General features: G+C 57.1%; 1 protein-coding gene across 1 annotated transcript; it reads right to left on the bottom strand.

The window, feature by feature from the left end:
• MYLK2 (myosin light chain kinase 2) lies at positions 961 to 14229 on the bottom strand. The gene is made up of 12 exons (XM_013985219.2): positions 13900 to 14229; positions 12944 to 13421; positions 11777 to 12078; positions 9875 to 9980; positions 8928 to 9021; positions 8223 to 8332; positions 7994 to 8135; positions 4570 to 4640; positions 4331 to 4459; positions 3695 to 3847; positions 3432 to 3564; positions 961 to 1898 (listed from the first exon to the last, which is right to left on the bottom strand). The coding sequence occupies exons 1-12, from the start codon at positions 13949 to 13951 to the stop codon at positions 1818 to 1820; spliced, it is 1851 nt and encodes a 616-aa protein (XP_013840673.2). The 5' UTR covers positions 13952 to 14229; the 3' UTR covers positions 961 to 1817.

Here is a 16035-nt window from a genome sequence, read left to right as displayed (position 1 = left end):
TGGGCCGGTCCCACTTCTGACTCAGTTGTCCTCACGGTCAGAAAGGCTGCACCCTGTCAGGGTTAAGCTCCCTTGCCCTCTGGGTGGAGCCCCTCCCCTGCACGGCAGGCCTGGGCGAGGCCGGCTGGGGCCTGTCAGGAAAACCAGAGGACAGCTCTCTCCCCCAGGCCTCCCAGGAGACCCCCGTCACTGCAGGGCCCAACTTCTGGCTCGACCTGGGGGCCAAGCTTCTGCTTCCCCCTTGTGCTGGTGAGAGGTCCGTGGGCCCATGGGCAGAGCCTTGCTCTGGGAGAGAGAAGATTTCAAGCCCCAGCTTCCAATTTGTTGAAAAGCCTTCAAGTTCCTTCCCCTCATAAGCCTCAGTTTCCCCCTCTGTAAAACAGGAACTATATCTACCTCACAACCTTGCTGTGGGGGGTCAATGAGTTGTACATACGAGCGTTGAAATAGAGCCTGCATCCAGCAATCGCCCATAAATTCTGGCTGGTGTGGGGACCTCCAGCTCACAAATGGACAAACTGAGGCACAAAGCGGGGGACCACTTGCCCAGATCACACGCTGGGCAGTCTGGCTTCTGAGGCCGCGTCGGTAGCACCAAGGGCTGCTCAAATGCCTGCCCCCTTTGGAGTTCCCATTGTGGCTCAGCAGTAACGAGCCCAACCAGTGTCCATGAGGACGCAGGTTCAATCCCTGGTCCCCCGCACTGGGTTAAGGATCCAGTGTTGCCGTGAGCTGTGGTGTGGATCCCTGACGTGTCTCGGGTCCCCGCCTTGCTGAGGCTGCGGTGTAGGCCGGCGGCTGCAGCTCCAATTTGACACCTAACCTGGGAACCTCCATATGCCACAAGTGTGGCCCTCAAGAGCAATAATAATAATAATAATAATAATAATAAAGCCCCTGGCCCCACGGTAGTCCTCCACCTGTGACTGTCCCCAAGTGCACACACAGAGAGGGAAGGAGGCCACTTCCAACCTGTACATTTATTTACAAGGCACAAGCTGAGAGCAGGTTGGGGGCTGCCTGACGGCCCTCCCCCTCCTCCTGGGCCGCGGCTGACCCTGGGGAGGGGGCCCGGAGTGCCTGGCTTGGGCCGGCTTGGCCCTCAGGCAAGCTCGGGGGTGGTCTCCCCTGTCCCCTAGGCCTCGCCCCTCCCCCTCCGCCAGGCCTGGGCAGGGCGTCCTCTCTCTCAGGCGGAGTTCCTGTGTGTTGGTGGTCGCAAGGAAGGTGGGCGGGGGGCCGGGCCCAGCCAGATGGTGTGTGCCGGGCCTTATCTGTTGGGATTGGGGAGGCGGGTGGGGGCACAGAGGTCCTCTTTCACAAAGCCTGCTCTGTCTCCCCTGGCAGCTGGGCCTTGGGACTCGGCTGTGCTGCCTTCCTGCCCCACCAAGGGCCTCCCATCCACAAGGGCGGAAACCCCACACGCCAGGACCCCCAGCCCTCCCACTCCAGCTAGGAGCAAGCCCAGGCCAGGGATGCCCCAGGTGAGGCCAAGCAGGGGTCACCAGAGCAGCAGTTCCAGAAGGGGGAACCGGGCAGGAACAGCAGGGCCCATGGCATCTGGGCTGTGGCTGTGGGACTGGAGCCCTGTCTGGGGAGGCATTAGCAGGATGGAGTCAAGGCCACATCTGAGGCGGCTCACGTCGGGGAAGCAGTCACTGCGCGGGGGCATGGGGAGCCCCGAGCCTCCCAGCCTGGCGCAGCCTTGTCCTGGCCAGCCTGTCCCAGGGATCTGGCCCATCTGCTCCGGCCTTCTGGGCTGTGTGGCCTCAGCCCCGGCCAATGTGTGGCTGCATCCAGGCCTCAGCTGCTCCCAGGGCTCAGACCCCCAGAGCCATCAGTGCCCCCGAGCTGCTGATCTTCTTGAAGCGGTTGGCAGCGCTGACAGCAATGAAATTTTTCTGAGGGATGAGAGAGAGGGGTCCCAGTCAGCTGTGGGCCCTGGGGAAAACTGTCGGATGGCTGAGTGTCTCCCAAGGTCCCCTTCATTCCAGGAAGACGTGATGCCAAGCAGGGTGCAGTCCCCAAAATGGCCACAGGAGGCGCTACTCCCTCATTCCACAGACCCACAGCCAACCTGAGTACCACCCTGCTAAAGATGCTCCAGTGGTTCCTATTCCTTTTCCTTTTTCTTTTTTCTTTTTTCCTTTTTACAGCCACATCTGCAGCATATGGAAGTTCCCAGGCCAGGGGTCTAATGGGCACTACAGCTGCCAGCCTACGCCGCAGCCACAGCAATGCTGGATCCGAGCAGCATCTGTGACCTACGCTACAGCTCACAGATATGCTGGATCCTTACCTTACTGAGCGAGGCCAGGGATCAGACTTACATCCTCATGGACACTATGTTGAGTTCTTAACTGCTGAGCCACAATAGCAGCTCCTAGTGGTTCCTATTTCCCTCCAAGTAAAAGAGAAACCCCTCACCGTGGCCGAGTCTCTCCACACCCTGCCTCCCGTTCCTCTTGGACAAGCTCCCTTACCCCCTTGCTTATTCCACTCCAGCCGCACTGGCCTCCGCACACTCGCCAACCTTGCTTCTGCCTCAGGGCCTTTGCACCAGCTGTTCCCTCTGCCTGGGACACTCTTCCCCCACCCGGTACCAGCACCGCTCAGTCCTCAACTCCTTCAAGTTCTTGTTCACCTGCTCCTTCTCAGGGTGCCTTCCCTGGCCACCCTATTTAGAACTGCAGTCCCTCCCTGGCACCTCTGACCGCTCTTTTTTTTTTTTTTTTTCTAGAGCCCTTCCTTAACCCCTTTTTGTAACTCCCCACTCCCTACCAAAAGTAGGTCCACAGAGACTGAAATCTTTGTCTCCTTGACCACTGGTGTATCCCCAGCACCTAGAAGTAGTAGATGCTCAAGAAATATTTCTGGGAGTTCCCGTTGTGGCTCAGCAGTAATGAACCTGACCAGTATCCATGAGGACACGGGTTCGATCTCTGGCCTCGCTCAGTGGGTGGGGGATCTGGTGTTGCTGTGAGCTGTGGTGTAGGTCACAGACATGGCTCAAATCCCACATCGTTATGGCTGAGGCATAGGCTGGCAGCTCCAATTCAACCCTGAGCCTGGGAACTTCCATATGCCACAGGTGTAGCCCTAAAAAGACAGCAAAAGAAAGAAGGAAAGAGAAAGGAAGAGAGAGAGAGAGAGGAAGGAAGGAAGGAAGGAAGGAAGGAAGGGAGATTTGTGAAATGAAGGGAGGAAGGCAGTGATGGGGTCGGAGACCTTTTCTTGAGTCTGAATCACAAGGGACGCCCTCCTCTGGGTGGAGGGGGTGGCTGGAGGGCCACCACCCAGGTCAGGAGCCAGCCCAGGACAAAGAGAGAAAAGCCAATCCTGTTTTCCAGAAAGAGGCGGCCGAGGCAGGGCTGGCGGGGCCAGAGTGCCTCCCGCCCTGCGTCCTCCCTCCTCCCACCCGCGGCCCGGGGTACCTTCCAGCGCCTCTTCATGAGGTATTTCTTAAGCAAGATCTGGGACTTGAGGCGGCGGTTACAGCGCTTGGCTTTCTCTGCCAGGTTGTTGAGCCAGGGGTGGGCGAGGCACTGGGCAGCGCTCATCCGGCCCCTGCGGGGAGGGGCAGTGTGGTGAGGGTGGGCGGCCAGGGCACGAACACACACGCATACACACACACACACACACACACACACGCACAGGGCTTGCACACACAGGGTTTGTGTCCTGGGGTGAACCTCACCTCTGGTCCTTGACGATGAGGTTGGAGACAAAGTCTTTGGCCTCATCTGACACGGCCTCGAAGGTCTCCTCGTCGAAGTACCAGTTGCCCGACAGCACGTTGTTCAGGGTCTCCGTGTCGTCATCTCCCAGGAAGGGGGAGAGGCCGCTCAGCCTGCGGGAAGCGGGTGGCAGGGGCAGGGAGGTGAGAGTGGGTCGGGGAAGGGGGCAGATCCTAGGAAGCAGCACCAAGCCCTGAAAAGACCTCCGGCCTCTCGAGGAGGACAGACCTGGGTGTGAATCTGGCTGGGTGACCTTGGGCAAATCACTTCCCCTCTCTGAGCCTCACTCTTCGCATCTGCAAAACGGGCAAAAGCATCCCAGCTTCCCAGGGTTCGAGTGAAGAAGAGGAGGGATGAGGGCACTGGGTCATCAAAGACCTGCTGGCCAGAGCCCTGGATGGGATGCTATGCTGGCAGGGGGGCCTTGGTTTCTCCATCTATCAAATGGGTACCAAGTTTGCTTTTCTGGTTCTCCCCAGCAAGCCCCACACCCAGCAAACCCCTGACGGAAGGAGTGGGGAGGTAGAACCAAGCTCAGCCTCCGCTGCCCCCGACGTGCCCCAGCCCTGGAAGCACCACGCTCCCTGGGGACGCACAGCATGTAGGTGATGACACCCAGGCTCCACATGTCTGTCTTATCGGAGATTTGATCGTAATTCACCACCTCAGGGGACAGGAACTCTGGGGTCCCGAAATTCACCTTCAGCTTCTCTCTGGGGTTATACCTGGAAGTGAGACCAAGAGTTCAGAGCACAACCCCCAGCCTGTGCCCAGGCACCTGCCAACCTTCCCCTCCTCGGGCCGGCCCTGCCCTCCCCGCCCACCCAGCTGGTACCTCCGTGCCAGGCCGAAGTCAATGATCTTCACCAAATGGCCCGTGGTGTTGACGCATAGGATGTTCTCTGGCTGAGGAGAAGGGGGTGACCTGGATTGACCTCTGACCCGGCTCACCCTCCCTCCCCAGCCAGGTCCCCCCAAGTCCCAGGCTCCCTGGATCAGAGGCCCAGGCCGCCAGAGCCGACAGCCCATCGGAGACCCTTGGACCTGCCTGCTCCAGGCACAGAGGAGGATCCAGAGGCCCGAGCGGGGCTCTTCCAGGGCAGGGACCGTCTCCTCCAGGCCTCCTCGCTCCCCACCCTCTGCGTCTAACAAAGTGCCCAGTAGGTGCTCAGCCAAGGCTTCCAGGACTCCTGTGCTCCAAGCACAGGTGAGCATGTGAAGTCACCGCAAGGCTAGTCCCTCCCACTCTGGGCCTCTTCATGTGACTCAAAGACACAGGACTAATCTGAGGTTGCAGGGCAGAAATGGTTTCAGTAGTTAACAATGGCGAAAAGGCAGATTTTGCACAAAAACCCTGTTTCCTGATTTTCAGCACCTCCTGAAACAGAGGAAGCCCCAGGCCGACGGCCACGCACAGCTTGGAGGGGCTGCCGCTGACCCCTGAGCCGGGGGACAGGCCTCCAGTTCCTCCCGCCCCGACTGTTGAATGGGGTCTGTCCTTCCTCTGGGCTCTGTGAGCATCTGATTTGAGGCCCCAGACGATAGGCTTTCTGCAGGTCCCTTCACACCGCTGCCCTCCCTCAGAACAGGATGCTAGTAACTTCAGTAGCTCAACCGGCTGCTCCACGGAGACAGGGGAAGGAAAGAGAGGCCCCAGGCTCCAATTGGGAGGGAAACAGACAGACCAGACGTCCTCTGGGGGGACACGGGGCTTCCTGAAAAGCCGCGCAGCCGGAGGCCTGGGGAGCGCCTTCGGGCTGTGGTTCACCCAACTTACGTGACCGTGACACCTTTTATTGATGACACATTTATTGCTATCTTGAAAAAAAACACATTTTAGGATACAGAGGCTTATGGCTGAGCTTCCTCCTGGGCCACTGCGGTGTCATCGAGGGCCCCGAGAAAATGGCTTTCGTGGGAGGACGGCAAGCTCCAGCGCCACCGCGCCGCAGGCAGCAGCTCTGTCCAGAGACTCCGGAGCCCCCCTCGCCCTCTCCTTCCCCTCCGCCCTCCCACATCCCAGCCACCACAGATCAGGCCGGCTCTATTTTCAGAAAGCGCCCATCGTCTGACCACGTCCCAGGCCTCCCCCACTGCCGCCGCTTCCAGCCCCCGCCGTCTCTCTCCTGGCTTCTCATGACCGCCTCCTAAAGTCCCTGCGGCCACAGTGGCCCCACTGAAACCCACCTCCTCACCCTCCTCACATCCTCACATGTCAGTGGGGATGACGACGGCCCACCAGACCCAAGGACTAGTGTACACGCTGAACAGCTCTGACTCCCGGCACGCGTGGACTGGCAGCCCGTCTGAGACCTCCACCGCTCTGACCCTCGCCTGCTTCTCCAGTTTCACTTTGTATGTCTCCCCTTTACTCTCATGTGGGTTAAAATGATCTAGGAGTTCCCACTGTGGCACAGGGGGTTAAGAATCTGACTGCAGCAGCTTGGGTTGCTGCAGAGGTGCAGGTTCGATCCCCAGCCAGCCATGGTGGGTTAAAGCATCTAGCATTGCCACAGTTGTGGCTCGAATTCAATCCTTGACTCAGAAACTTCCATATGTCGTGGGTGTGGCCATAAAGATTTTTTTTAATGATCTATTCATTGGGTTATTATTGTATGAATGTTTGTTTTCCCCACTGACCTGTAGGCTCTGTGGGACAGGGGTGTCCTCATCACCCCCATGGCAATGCCCACGCCCAGCACTGCGCACGGCAGCACAGGCGCGGGTACTCCATACATATTTATCAAATGAATGAATGGAAGCACCATCCGCTTTGCCAATGGGTGTTCAGATTTCATCTTTTCCACTAGCCTGGCCTCTGATCCCACAAACATTAACACCTGCCATTAGACGAGCATGCCCAGCCTCGTGCAGCTCCACACCACAGCCAACACCACTCAGCTTCAGACAGCCACTGCCAGGGGATCAGAGTGGGTGGGAGGCTGGAGTTCCCATCATGGCTCAGTGGTAAACCAACCCGACTAGTATCCATGAGGATGTGGGTTCAATCCCTGGCCTCGCCCAGTGGGTGGGGGATCACAGAGCTGTGGTGTAGGTCACAGACACGGCTCAGAACCCACATTGCTGTGGCTGTGGTGTAGGCCAGCGACTACAGCTCCAATTTGACCCCTATAGCCTGGGAACCTCCATATGCCATGCGTGGGACCCTAAAAAGACAAAAAAAAAATTAAAGAGTAGGTGGGATGAGTAAAATCTATTTGCTCTCCCTGATCTGCTATGTGCAAGGTACCGAGCCGGGTCAGAAGAGGGTATAAACATTCTTTTACTACATGTTTTTGTTCCTGCGCATCATGTGCATATTTCTGCAGGGATACAAAATCCATGCATGTGCTTTTTTGAATCTCCTACTAGAACATAAACTCCATGAGGGCATGTGTTTCTGTTTTGTTCACCACTGGATCTCTGCCACCTAGAACACTGATTGGCATATAATAGGCCCTCCAGAGATAATTTGTGGAATAAATGAACAAACATTCAGGAGTTCCCATCATGGCTCAGCGGTAATGAACCTGACTAGTATCCATGAGGATGTGGGCTCTATCCCTGGCCTCACAAGTGGGTTAAGGATCTGGCATTGCCCTTAGCTGTGGTGTAGTCTGCAGATGCAGCTCGGATCCTACGTTGCTGTGGCTGTGGTGTAGGCTGGCCTGGGAAATTCCATATGCCTCAAGTGCAGCTCTAAAAAAAAAAGAACAAACATTCAAAGCGCCTATCAGGGGCCTGCACTGAGGCAAGAGCTTTTTTTTTTTTTGCCACCCTGCAGCCTATGGAGTTCCCAGGCCAGGGATCAGATCCAAGCCACAGTCTCAACTTGAGCTGCAGCTGCAGCAACACCAGACCCTTAACCCACTGTGCCGGGTGAGGGATCGAACCTGATTCCCATGACTCCCAAGATGCCACTGATCCTGTTGCACCACAGCAGGAACTCCTGGAGCTTCTGCAACACTTAGCAGCGAAGACACCAAGTGTGGGGCTCCCAGGACTGCAAGCGACCCTTTTCAACAAGCGCTTCGTACTAGACCAAGTCTTTTTTGCTCTCTGAGGTGACCCCAGCTCCTGGTACTTAGTACCCCCTCAATAAACCCTTTTTGAATCTACTGATGGAAGGAAGGAAGGAGGGAGGGAGGAAGAGAAGGAGGAGTGGGAGGATGGCGGGCTGGCTGCCTCCAGCACTGATCGCAGGTGGTGGGATGCTGCTTCCCCCCCCCCCCCCCGCCGGGAGGCCCTGACCCCAGTACCTTGAGGTCCAGGTGCAGAACCCTCATCTTGTGCATGAAGAGGATCCCGTCACAGATCTGCCTGACAAACACCATGGTGTCCACCTCAGTCAGGTGATAGTCCTCATCCACAATCCTCTCGAACAGCTCGCCGCCCTCGATGCTGTGTGCACAGACCCCTCTACAGGCTCGCTTCCAGACCCGCCGCCGCCCCAGCCCGGGCCCCCCCCGCCCTGCCGCGGGCACTCACTACTCCATGAAGAGGACGATCTCGTGCGGGGTCTCGATGGCCGCGTAGAGCTGGATCAGGTTGCGGTGGTTCAGCTGGTTCATGACCTCGATCTCAAGCAACACCATCTCCTGGGGACCCAGGACATCAGCGGTGCCACCCGAGAGTCATCCCTCCCTGTTCTCCGCCCTCCACACCTGCCTTCATTCAGGAGATGCTCCCCTGAGCCCGTGGGTGACAGGGAGCCTCCTCTGTGCGCCCCCACCCCCCCGGCCAGGTTTCCTAAGTCACAGCTGCCACCACACCAGGCTGCGAGGTTGCCACCGCCTCCTCACAGACCCAACTCCCTCGTTCCACGTGAGCCTCTGCCTCTTCATGCACTCATTCATTCATTCATTCATTCATTCCTTGAACAAACACTGCTCTGCATCAGGCCTATTTCCCCGGGGCTCTCCGAGCAGGACCACATGGGCTTCCCTTTGGGACCTCTAGTGCCCATCACAGAACCTGGCCCAGAGGGGATCTAACTAACTGAGGGGTCTGGCTTAGGGTCAGGGGCATCAGGCCCCCGTGGCAGGGCTGTCCATCTGTCTGTCTATCTGCATGACAGCTCGGTGCATCCAGGTCCACACACCAGGCTCGTGGTGCAAACGTGTGGGTGGAGGGGGGTGAGAGGCAGGCACTCCAAGAATCCCCACCCCCTCCCACACAGCCAGCCCCCACTACCTTGTCTTTGGGTGTCTGTTTCTTGATGACCTTGGCTGCCAACTTGAGCCCTGTGGCTTTCTCGGTGCAGGTGCAGACAGCTCCAAACTTGCCACTGGAGAGAGACGAGGCTGGGAGTGAGGGAGTTCCAAGGGGACAGGGGAGGGGGGCTGGGAGATGGGGCTGCACATCTCTGCCAGCTCCAATCGCCTCCTGAATCCGTGAGCTCTATGCAGGGACAATGGCTGAACCACACAAGCCATGGGCCCAGGAAGGGTAGGCTCATGGAAAGACGGCCCCATGGAGTTCCTGTTGTGGCTTAGCAATAATGAACATGACTACGATCCATGAGGACTCGGGTTGGATTTCCTGGCCTCGCTCAGTGGGTTAAGGACCTGGCATTGCCACAAGCTGCAGTGTAGGTCACAGATGTGGCTGGGGTCTGGTGTTGCTGTGGCTGTGGCGTAGGCCAGCTGCCGCAGCTCCGATGAAACCCCTAGCCTGGGAACTTCCATATGCTGCAGGTGCAGCCCTGAAAAGCAAAGCAAAACAAAACAAACCCAAAAAACCCAAAGAAAAAGAAAGACAGCCCCTGATGTGTGGCAGGCAGGGGTACCAGGCCCTCGGGTGGGGTCGGCGGGGGGGCACCTTCAGGACTTTTAACAAAGCAGGAATCACCTTGAGGGGGTCAGTGTGGTGCCTAAACTGAGACAGACAGGAAAATATTATGTGCTTCCCATGGGAAACACTGAATGGCCAATGGGGTGTTTGCGTGAGTCAGTGACACGGGTACACACCAGCCACGTGACAGCCGGCAAATGACAAGTGTGACCATGTGGGAAAAAGTGGGTCCACGTGGCTCACGTCCAATTGGAGTGTCTGGGCCTCACGTGGGGAAGACACGAGGCCTGGAGCTCTGGGCTTTCCCACCAGGGTGGAGGGGCCAGGGGCTTGGGCCCGGCACTCACCCGCCCAGCGCCTCCTTGGAGTTCAGGCTGAATTGGCTGTTGACGTTCCCGCTCCTCAGCTCCACGATGCGGTGGGGGAAGGGGGCGGGGGGTGGAGGGCAGTCATCTGGGGAGCAGAGGAGAGCAGTGCGTCACAGTCAGCACAGCCCTGCTGAGGACACTCCCGGCACCACCCCTCCTGCCTGGCCTGGGTGATCCAGTGATACCTGGGGGACAGCTCGCTCCAGGATGGGGACTAAGGGGCCCAGTCTCCAATTTCAGCACTGCCACCGACACACAAAATGGCCTTGGGAAGCCTCTGCCCCTTTCAGAGGGAGGCTCAGCCACTCCCCCTCCCAGCACAGCAGTGGGGATGGGTGATTGGACTTCTCAGACCCTCCCACATTATAAGGCATGAAGACTCCACCCCAAACTAGCTGTGCTTCTGTTAAAGGGGAAAAAAAAAAAAAAAAAAAAGGTGGCGTTCCTGTCGTGGCTCAGCAGGTTAAGGACCCAACATTGGCTTAAGGATCTGGTGTTGTGACAGCTGCAGCAAAGGTCGAAGATGCAGCTCAGATCTGGTGTTGCCCTGGCTGTAGCCTAGGCTGCAGCTGCAGCTCCTATTCTATCCCTTGGCCCAAGAACTTCCATGTGCCACAGGTGCAGCCATAAGAAGGAAAAAGGAAGGAAAGGAGGGAGGGAGAGAGAAAGAGAGAGAAGGGGAGAGAAAGAGGGAAAGAACGAACGAAGGAACTATAGTTTGGAGTGCCTTCATAAGTAGGGGTTACTATGTCTGATGGGATAGGCATGGAACCTGCCTACCATTCTCTGTGATAACACTACCAGCTGGCGCCACCTATAGATGGAGCGAGTGTCCAACCCGGATCTGGCCCAGGAAAGGGGGTAGGCGGGGAGAAGACAGGGATGGAGGTGTTTGTTTGGTAGGGAAATGCTGCCACCTAGTGACAGTTATGGGGAAGAGCAGGCCCTGGCCGCCGACAGGCTGAGTCATCAGGAATGGAAACCTCTTTAAAAATAGCTAGAGGCCGCAGGGAAGCCGGGCTGAGATAAATCAAACAGCCCTTGGAGGTTGTTCAGGTCCGTCACTCGAGGATGTGATTTCTGGGCGGAGCGGGCCGGGAGGTTTGTGCGGCTGCTCAGGGGAGGAGGCAGGGCTCCTGGCTGCCGCCCAGCCGCCAGGCCCTCCCACCCTGTCTGGGTGGCACGCTGCCGCTCACCAGGCAGGCTGGCGGGTCTCCCAGGGCACCTCGGCCTGGAGGACGGGGGTGTCAGGACACTCTGGGCTCTTCTGACCCCATCTCACCCCACCCCCAGCCCTGCCGCCTCCCTGCCCAGGCCCTTTCCCTATTCACCTGCTCGACAAGCTCCTTCATGCTCAATGGTTCCCTGCGGCCCCCTGAATAAACCACCATCACTTAAGGCCGCTCCACAGTCCTGGCCCATCTCACGTGCCAAGTTTGGTCATTGCTTCTATGCACCGACACCTGTGCTGCTCAGCTCATGTACCCTCTGTGGCTCCCATGACCCTCCTTACCCATCCATATAACTACCAAAGCCTGGCATCTGAGCCCTTCCATAGACTGACTTCAAATTCCACTGTCCAGAGAATTGGTGCTGCACCAATAACATGTCTGATTTTTTTAAAACCCCATTAAAGAAAGTGAGCTCTGGAGTCAGGCTGTCCTGACAGGTCATACCCTATCCTAGCCATGGGTTCGGGGTACTCCACTCCCCTTCCTTGAGCCCCTGTTTCCCCATCTATCACAGGAGACTAGGAACTAGGACTTCCTGGGGTTGGGTGACACTTAGATGGATCGGGCTGGGTGAGGTGCCTCAGGGAGACAAGGGGAGACACCGGGAGCCCCCGTCCCCTCCATCGGCCCCACGGCAGCCCCGGCCTACCCAAAATCTGGAAGCAGTCCTCCTCCCTGGCTGTGAGACTGAGGGCATGCCCCGCCTCCGATCTCTCCGGGGGACCGACCTGGAACTCGATCCCTCTCGAGGTGTCCCCTTGCACCTTAGCCTGGCCAGCCTGGCCCGGGGCCTTTTCTTCTGCTTCCTTCTGGCTGCTGTCCTGGACGTTCTTCCCTCCTTCTGCTTCCTTGGCTGGTTCAGCATCCGCGGGCTCGGGGGTCACGGGCACCCCTTCAAAGATGAGCTCTGATGCCTCATCTGGGGGCTTCTCAGCCAACAGCTTCTCAGGGCTGGAACGTGAGAACACAGAGGGGACGCCTTCAGCCGCCACTGCCCTGCCGGTGGGTCTCCCGGAGTTCAGCTGGAGCTAATACAACCCTGTCCCCACCCCAAACACAGGGGGTAAAGCATCTACATACAAAATCAAGGGATGTTCATTCCTTAAAGGTCTGTAGTCATTATCTTGACTGTCAGTGCCCTAATTGATCATTAATAACTATTCACTGGGATTGTTAATTTGGTTAATCCTTATGTGCCTACAGTTAGGAAGGTTACAGAGCTCTGATTCACCAAATTGTGGCAATGCCATTGATTCATGTCCTAATGATGTTGATGCATTGATGTATATTGCTACCTCATTCAAACTGATATGGTCAGTGTTAGCATTGTGGTTTTACAATCAATCATTAATAACCTCATTAATATGACTGGCATTCAGGTAACTATAATGGATTGCACCCTAAGACTGGTGCTACGTTTTGGTTCTAAAAGTATTAGCAATGATCTAACGGTCTGGTTATTAGCCATCTTTTCGTATTATACCAATCCTTATATTAAGAAGATGGGTTATCTTTTCCTCCTGCAGTCTCAGTCCTGCCCTTGGTGAGACCCATGTTCACGGGGGTAAGGGGTATTCTGGGCTCCATCAAGATGCCTGGGAAGAGGTCTTTGTGGACCTCTCCTGCCTGACATTCCAGGCTTCTCTGAACCATCACCAAGTCCTGGTTTCTGCAGGGAGATCAGAAAGTCAGGCTAATGCCCCGGGCAGAGGGACCTGCCGGTCAGAAGGACCCAATCCAGCATCGAATGTGATGACTGTGCCTGGGACAGAGTGGCCGCAGAACCCCTCCCTGCTCCCAGGCAGGGCCCATTCACCTGGAGATGGCGGCAGGGCAGCTGGGGCTGTGCAGGAAGGCAGGCGAGCCCCTCCTGGCCGCTGCTTGGCCCTCTGCCGCCTTCTTATGCACCTTGGACTCTCCGGGGTCCTGGCTGCCTGGGGTCCCTTGCTCTGCCTCGGGCTTCTTGACACTGGCCTCGGCTGTTGCCGTCTCCTGGGGCAGGGCTGCCGGCTGCCCAGCACTGCCTTCCGCAGCCCCCCCACCCAGGCTGCCTTCTCCCTCGGGGCCCTGGCCACTGGATGAGGCTTGAGCCGAGGCACCATCCCCTTTCTCTGGGGCCAAGGCTTCCGCATCTTTCTTCAGGGTGAGTTGATCAGGTTCTTTCTCTGGCTCTGGGGGACCATGTTCTTTCTCTGGCTTTGGGAGATCAGGAGCCTTCTCTGAGTCTGGGGGACCAGGATCCGTCTCTGGATCTGGGGGCGCAGGGTCCTTCTCTGCAGCCGGGGGTCCTTCATCTGCAAGGAGGTGAAACACCAGTCAGGATCCACCCTCCCACCCCACCCCTTCCCCGGCCAGGCTGGCCAGTGACCAGCTCTGAGTCCATGTCCTCACCCAGGACACGATTTGCAAGCACTTGTCCCACAGGGCTTCTGGGGCCACTTCATGGGCTCTAGAGATGGGCTGCCTGGAGATTGGGGGTCCCGTGGAGGAGGCTCTGGTCCCCTGCTGGGCCTCGATGCCCCTGCTGTCCCTTGCCCTGAGGGTTTAGTGTCACCCATGGGGACTGCACATTTCCCAGTCTCTCGGGGGAGGGCTTCACGTAGGCCCTTGACCCAGCTCCACCCTATGCAGAGATGATTCTGATTTCTGGGTCCTCCATGCGCCATGCAAAGAGGCCTCAGGCACAGAACCCCCACCGAGGAATCAGCCCAACTCTGGCTCCAAACACCCCTTCCCAAGCTCCTCCCTCCATCTCCGGCCCCAGCTTGGCACCTGTTGATGGGCTCTGGACTCCCAGCTCGACTGCTCCATTCTCTGTCGCCATGAGGTCGGGAGGCGTGTGCTTCTGCTTGTCTAACTCAAGTCTTTCTAGCTGCAGAAAGAAGAGAAAGGTGTGTCGGACTGCTGGACTCCTCCTCCTGTCTGGCCGAGGGGAGACCAGGGCCAGCTGACTGAGGGTAGGAAGGTGCCTGGAGCAGAGAGGGGCAGCCTGGTGTCCGTCTGTCTCAAGGCGGCTGCCCGGGAGCCGTCCTGGGGCAGTTGTAAGGGACTGGGCTGGGTGGGCAGAGGCGGAGGCAGGGGCGCAGGCAGGGGAGGCGGGGACGGGGGAGAGGATCTCTTACACCAGGGGCCATGCAGCTCGACTGCCACCACCTGTCACTCTTGGCCCCCGTTCAGAGGACACGGCATTCTTCCCATGGACCGACTAGGGGGAGAGCGGTGTTGGAACAAGCGGGAAGGGAAAGAGGGAGGGGGGCACCTGGGGCCCTTGGGGGTGGGCAGCCTTTTCCCAGGCCTTGCCTGGTACCGCTGGCTTGAACAGGATGGGGGTGCTGGATGAAGAGGTGTTCTCAGGAGGGCTGAGGGGCAAGGCTATGCCCAGGCCAGGCTCTGGCTCTGCCCACATCTTCTGGGGTGTCCCAGATCCTGTTTAGAATCACCCAGGCCCGGGGGTGATCACCTCAGCGCCCAGCTCTGTGCCCACCAGCCTGCCCCTGGCCTCTGGTCCTGCTTGGAGCATCTTTGGGTAAGAAACCGTCTCAGGGGCACTTGCTCAAGGTCCATGGGGTTGAAGGTTTTTTCTTTTTCTTTTAATAATGAACACAATAGGTTTTTTTCGTGTGCACTTTGAGGTTCTCTTTCTTTTCCTTTTTAAACATTTTATTTTTAATTTATACTTGACGGCTTTTTTTCTTTTTTCTTGTTTTTGTCTTTTTAGGGCCGCACCTGCGGCATATGGAGGTTCCCAGGCTAGGAGTCGAATCAGAGCTGTAGCCGCCAGCCTACACCACAGCCACAGCAATATGGGATCCTAGCCGTGTCGCAGGATCTACACCACAGCTCACGGCAACATCAGATCCTTAACCCACTGAGCAAGGCCGGGGATCGAACCCGCAACCTCATGGTTCCTAGTCAGATTCATTAACCACGACGGGAACGCCTTAATTTTTTAAAGTTATTGTTCATTTACAATGTTCTATCAATTCCTGTTGTGCAGGAAAGTGACCCAGTTTTTTTTTTTCTTTTTCTCACATTATCTCCATCAGGTTCCATCGCAAGTGATTGGATATAGTTCCCTGTGCTGTACAGCAGGATCTCTTTGCCTTTTCTTTTGACAGTGTCTTTTTCCAGGGCTCCTGGGGAGACAGAGGCCACCCCCAAGCAGCTCTGAGAGGTGGCCAGTGCTCTCATGCCCCTCCCCTGCGCTGACCCAGGTCTTGCCAATAGCCCACCTGGGAGTTCTATTGTGGTGCCGGGAAAATGAATCTGACTAGTAGCCATGAGGATGCAGGTTCGATCCCTGGCCTTGCTCAGTGGGTCGGGGATCTGGCATTGCTGTGGCTGTGGTGTAGGCTGGCAGCTGCAGCTCCAATTCAACCCCTAGCCTGGGAACTTCCATATGTCATGGGTGCGGCCCTGAAAAGATAAAGAAACAAAAAACTAAATGAATTTTCCAGGGTTCCCATTGTGGCACAGTGGAAACGAATCTGACTAGTATCCATGAAGACGCAGGTTCAATCCCTGGTCTCACTCAGTGGGTTAAGGATCCGGTGTTGTCGTGAGCTGTAGTGTAGGTCACAGACGTGGTTCTGATCTGGCGTTGATGTGGCTGTGGTGTAGGCCAGAGACTACAGCTCAAATTTGACCCCTAGCCTGGGACACTCCATATGCCTTGAAGGGATATGGCCCTAAAAAGACAATATAGGAATTGTCTATATTCCCACTTGGAAGGAGGGGGCTGGTGGAGACCTTTTCCAAGGATTCTGCACTACAATGTGACCCAGGAGCCATCCAGCCTGAGATGTTCAAGCCAAGGTGGGCGGGGAGAGGTATGATCCAAAAGGCCTTCCATCACTCAGGGGCTGTCTGCCCAGAGCCTTTCTACAGGGGCACCTTGGAACTAGCCCC

The sequence above is a fragment of the Sus scrofa genome, chromosome 17, assembly GCF_000003025.6.
Source record: "Sus scrofa isolate TJ Tabasco breed Duroc chromosome 17, Sscrofa11.1, whole genome shotgun sequence".
Lineage (NCBI taxonomy): Eukaryota > Metazoa > Chordata > Mammalia > Artiodactyla > Suidae > Sus > Sus scrofa.
This window is presented reverse-complemented; position numbering and strand designations above follow the sequence as displayed.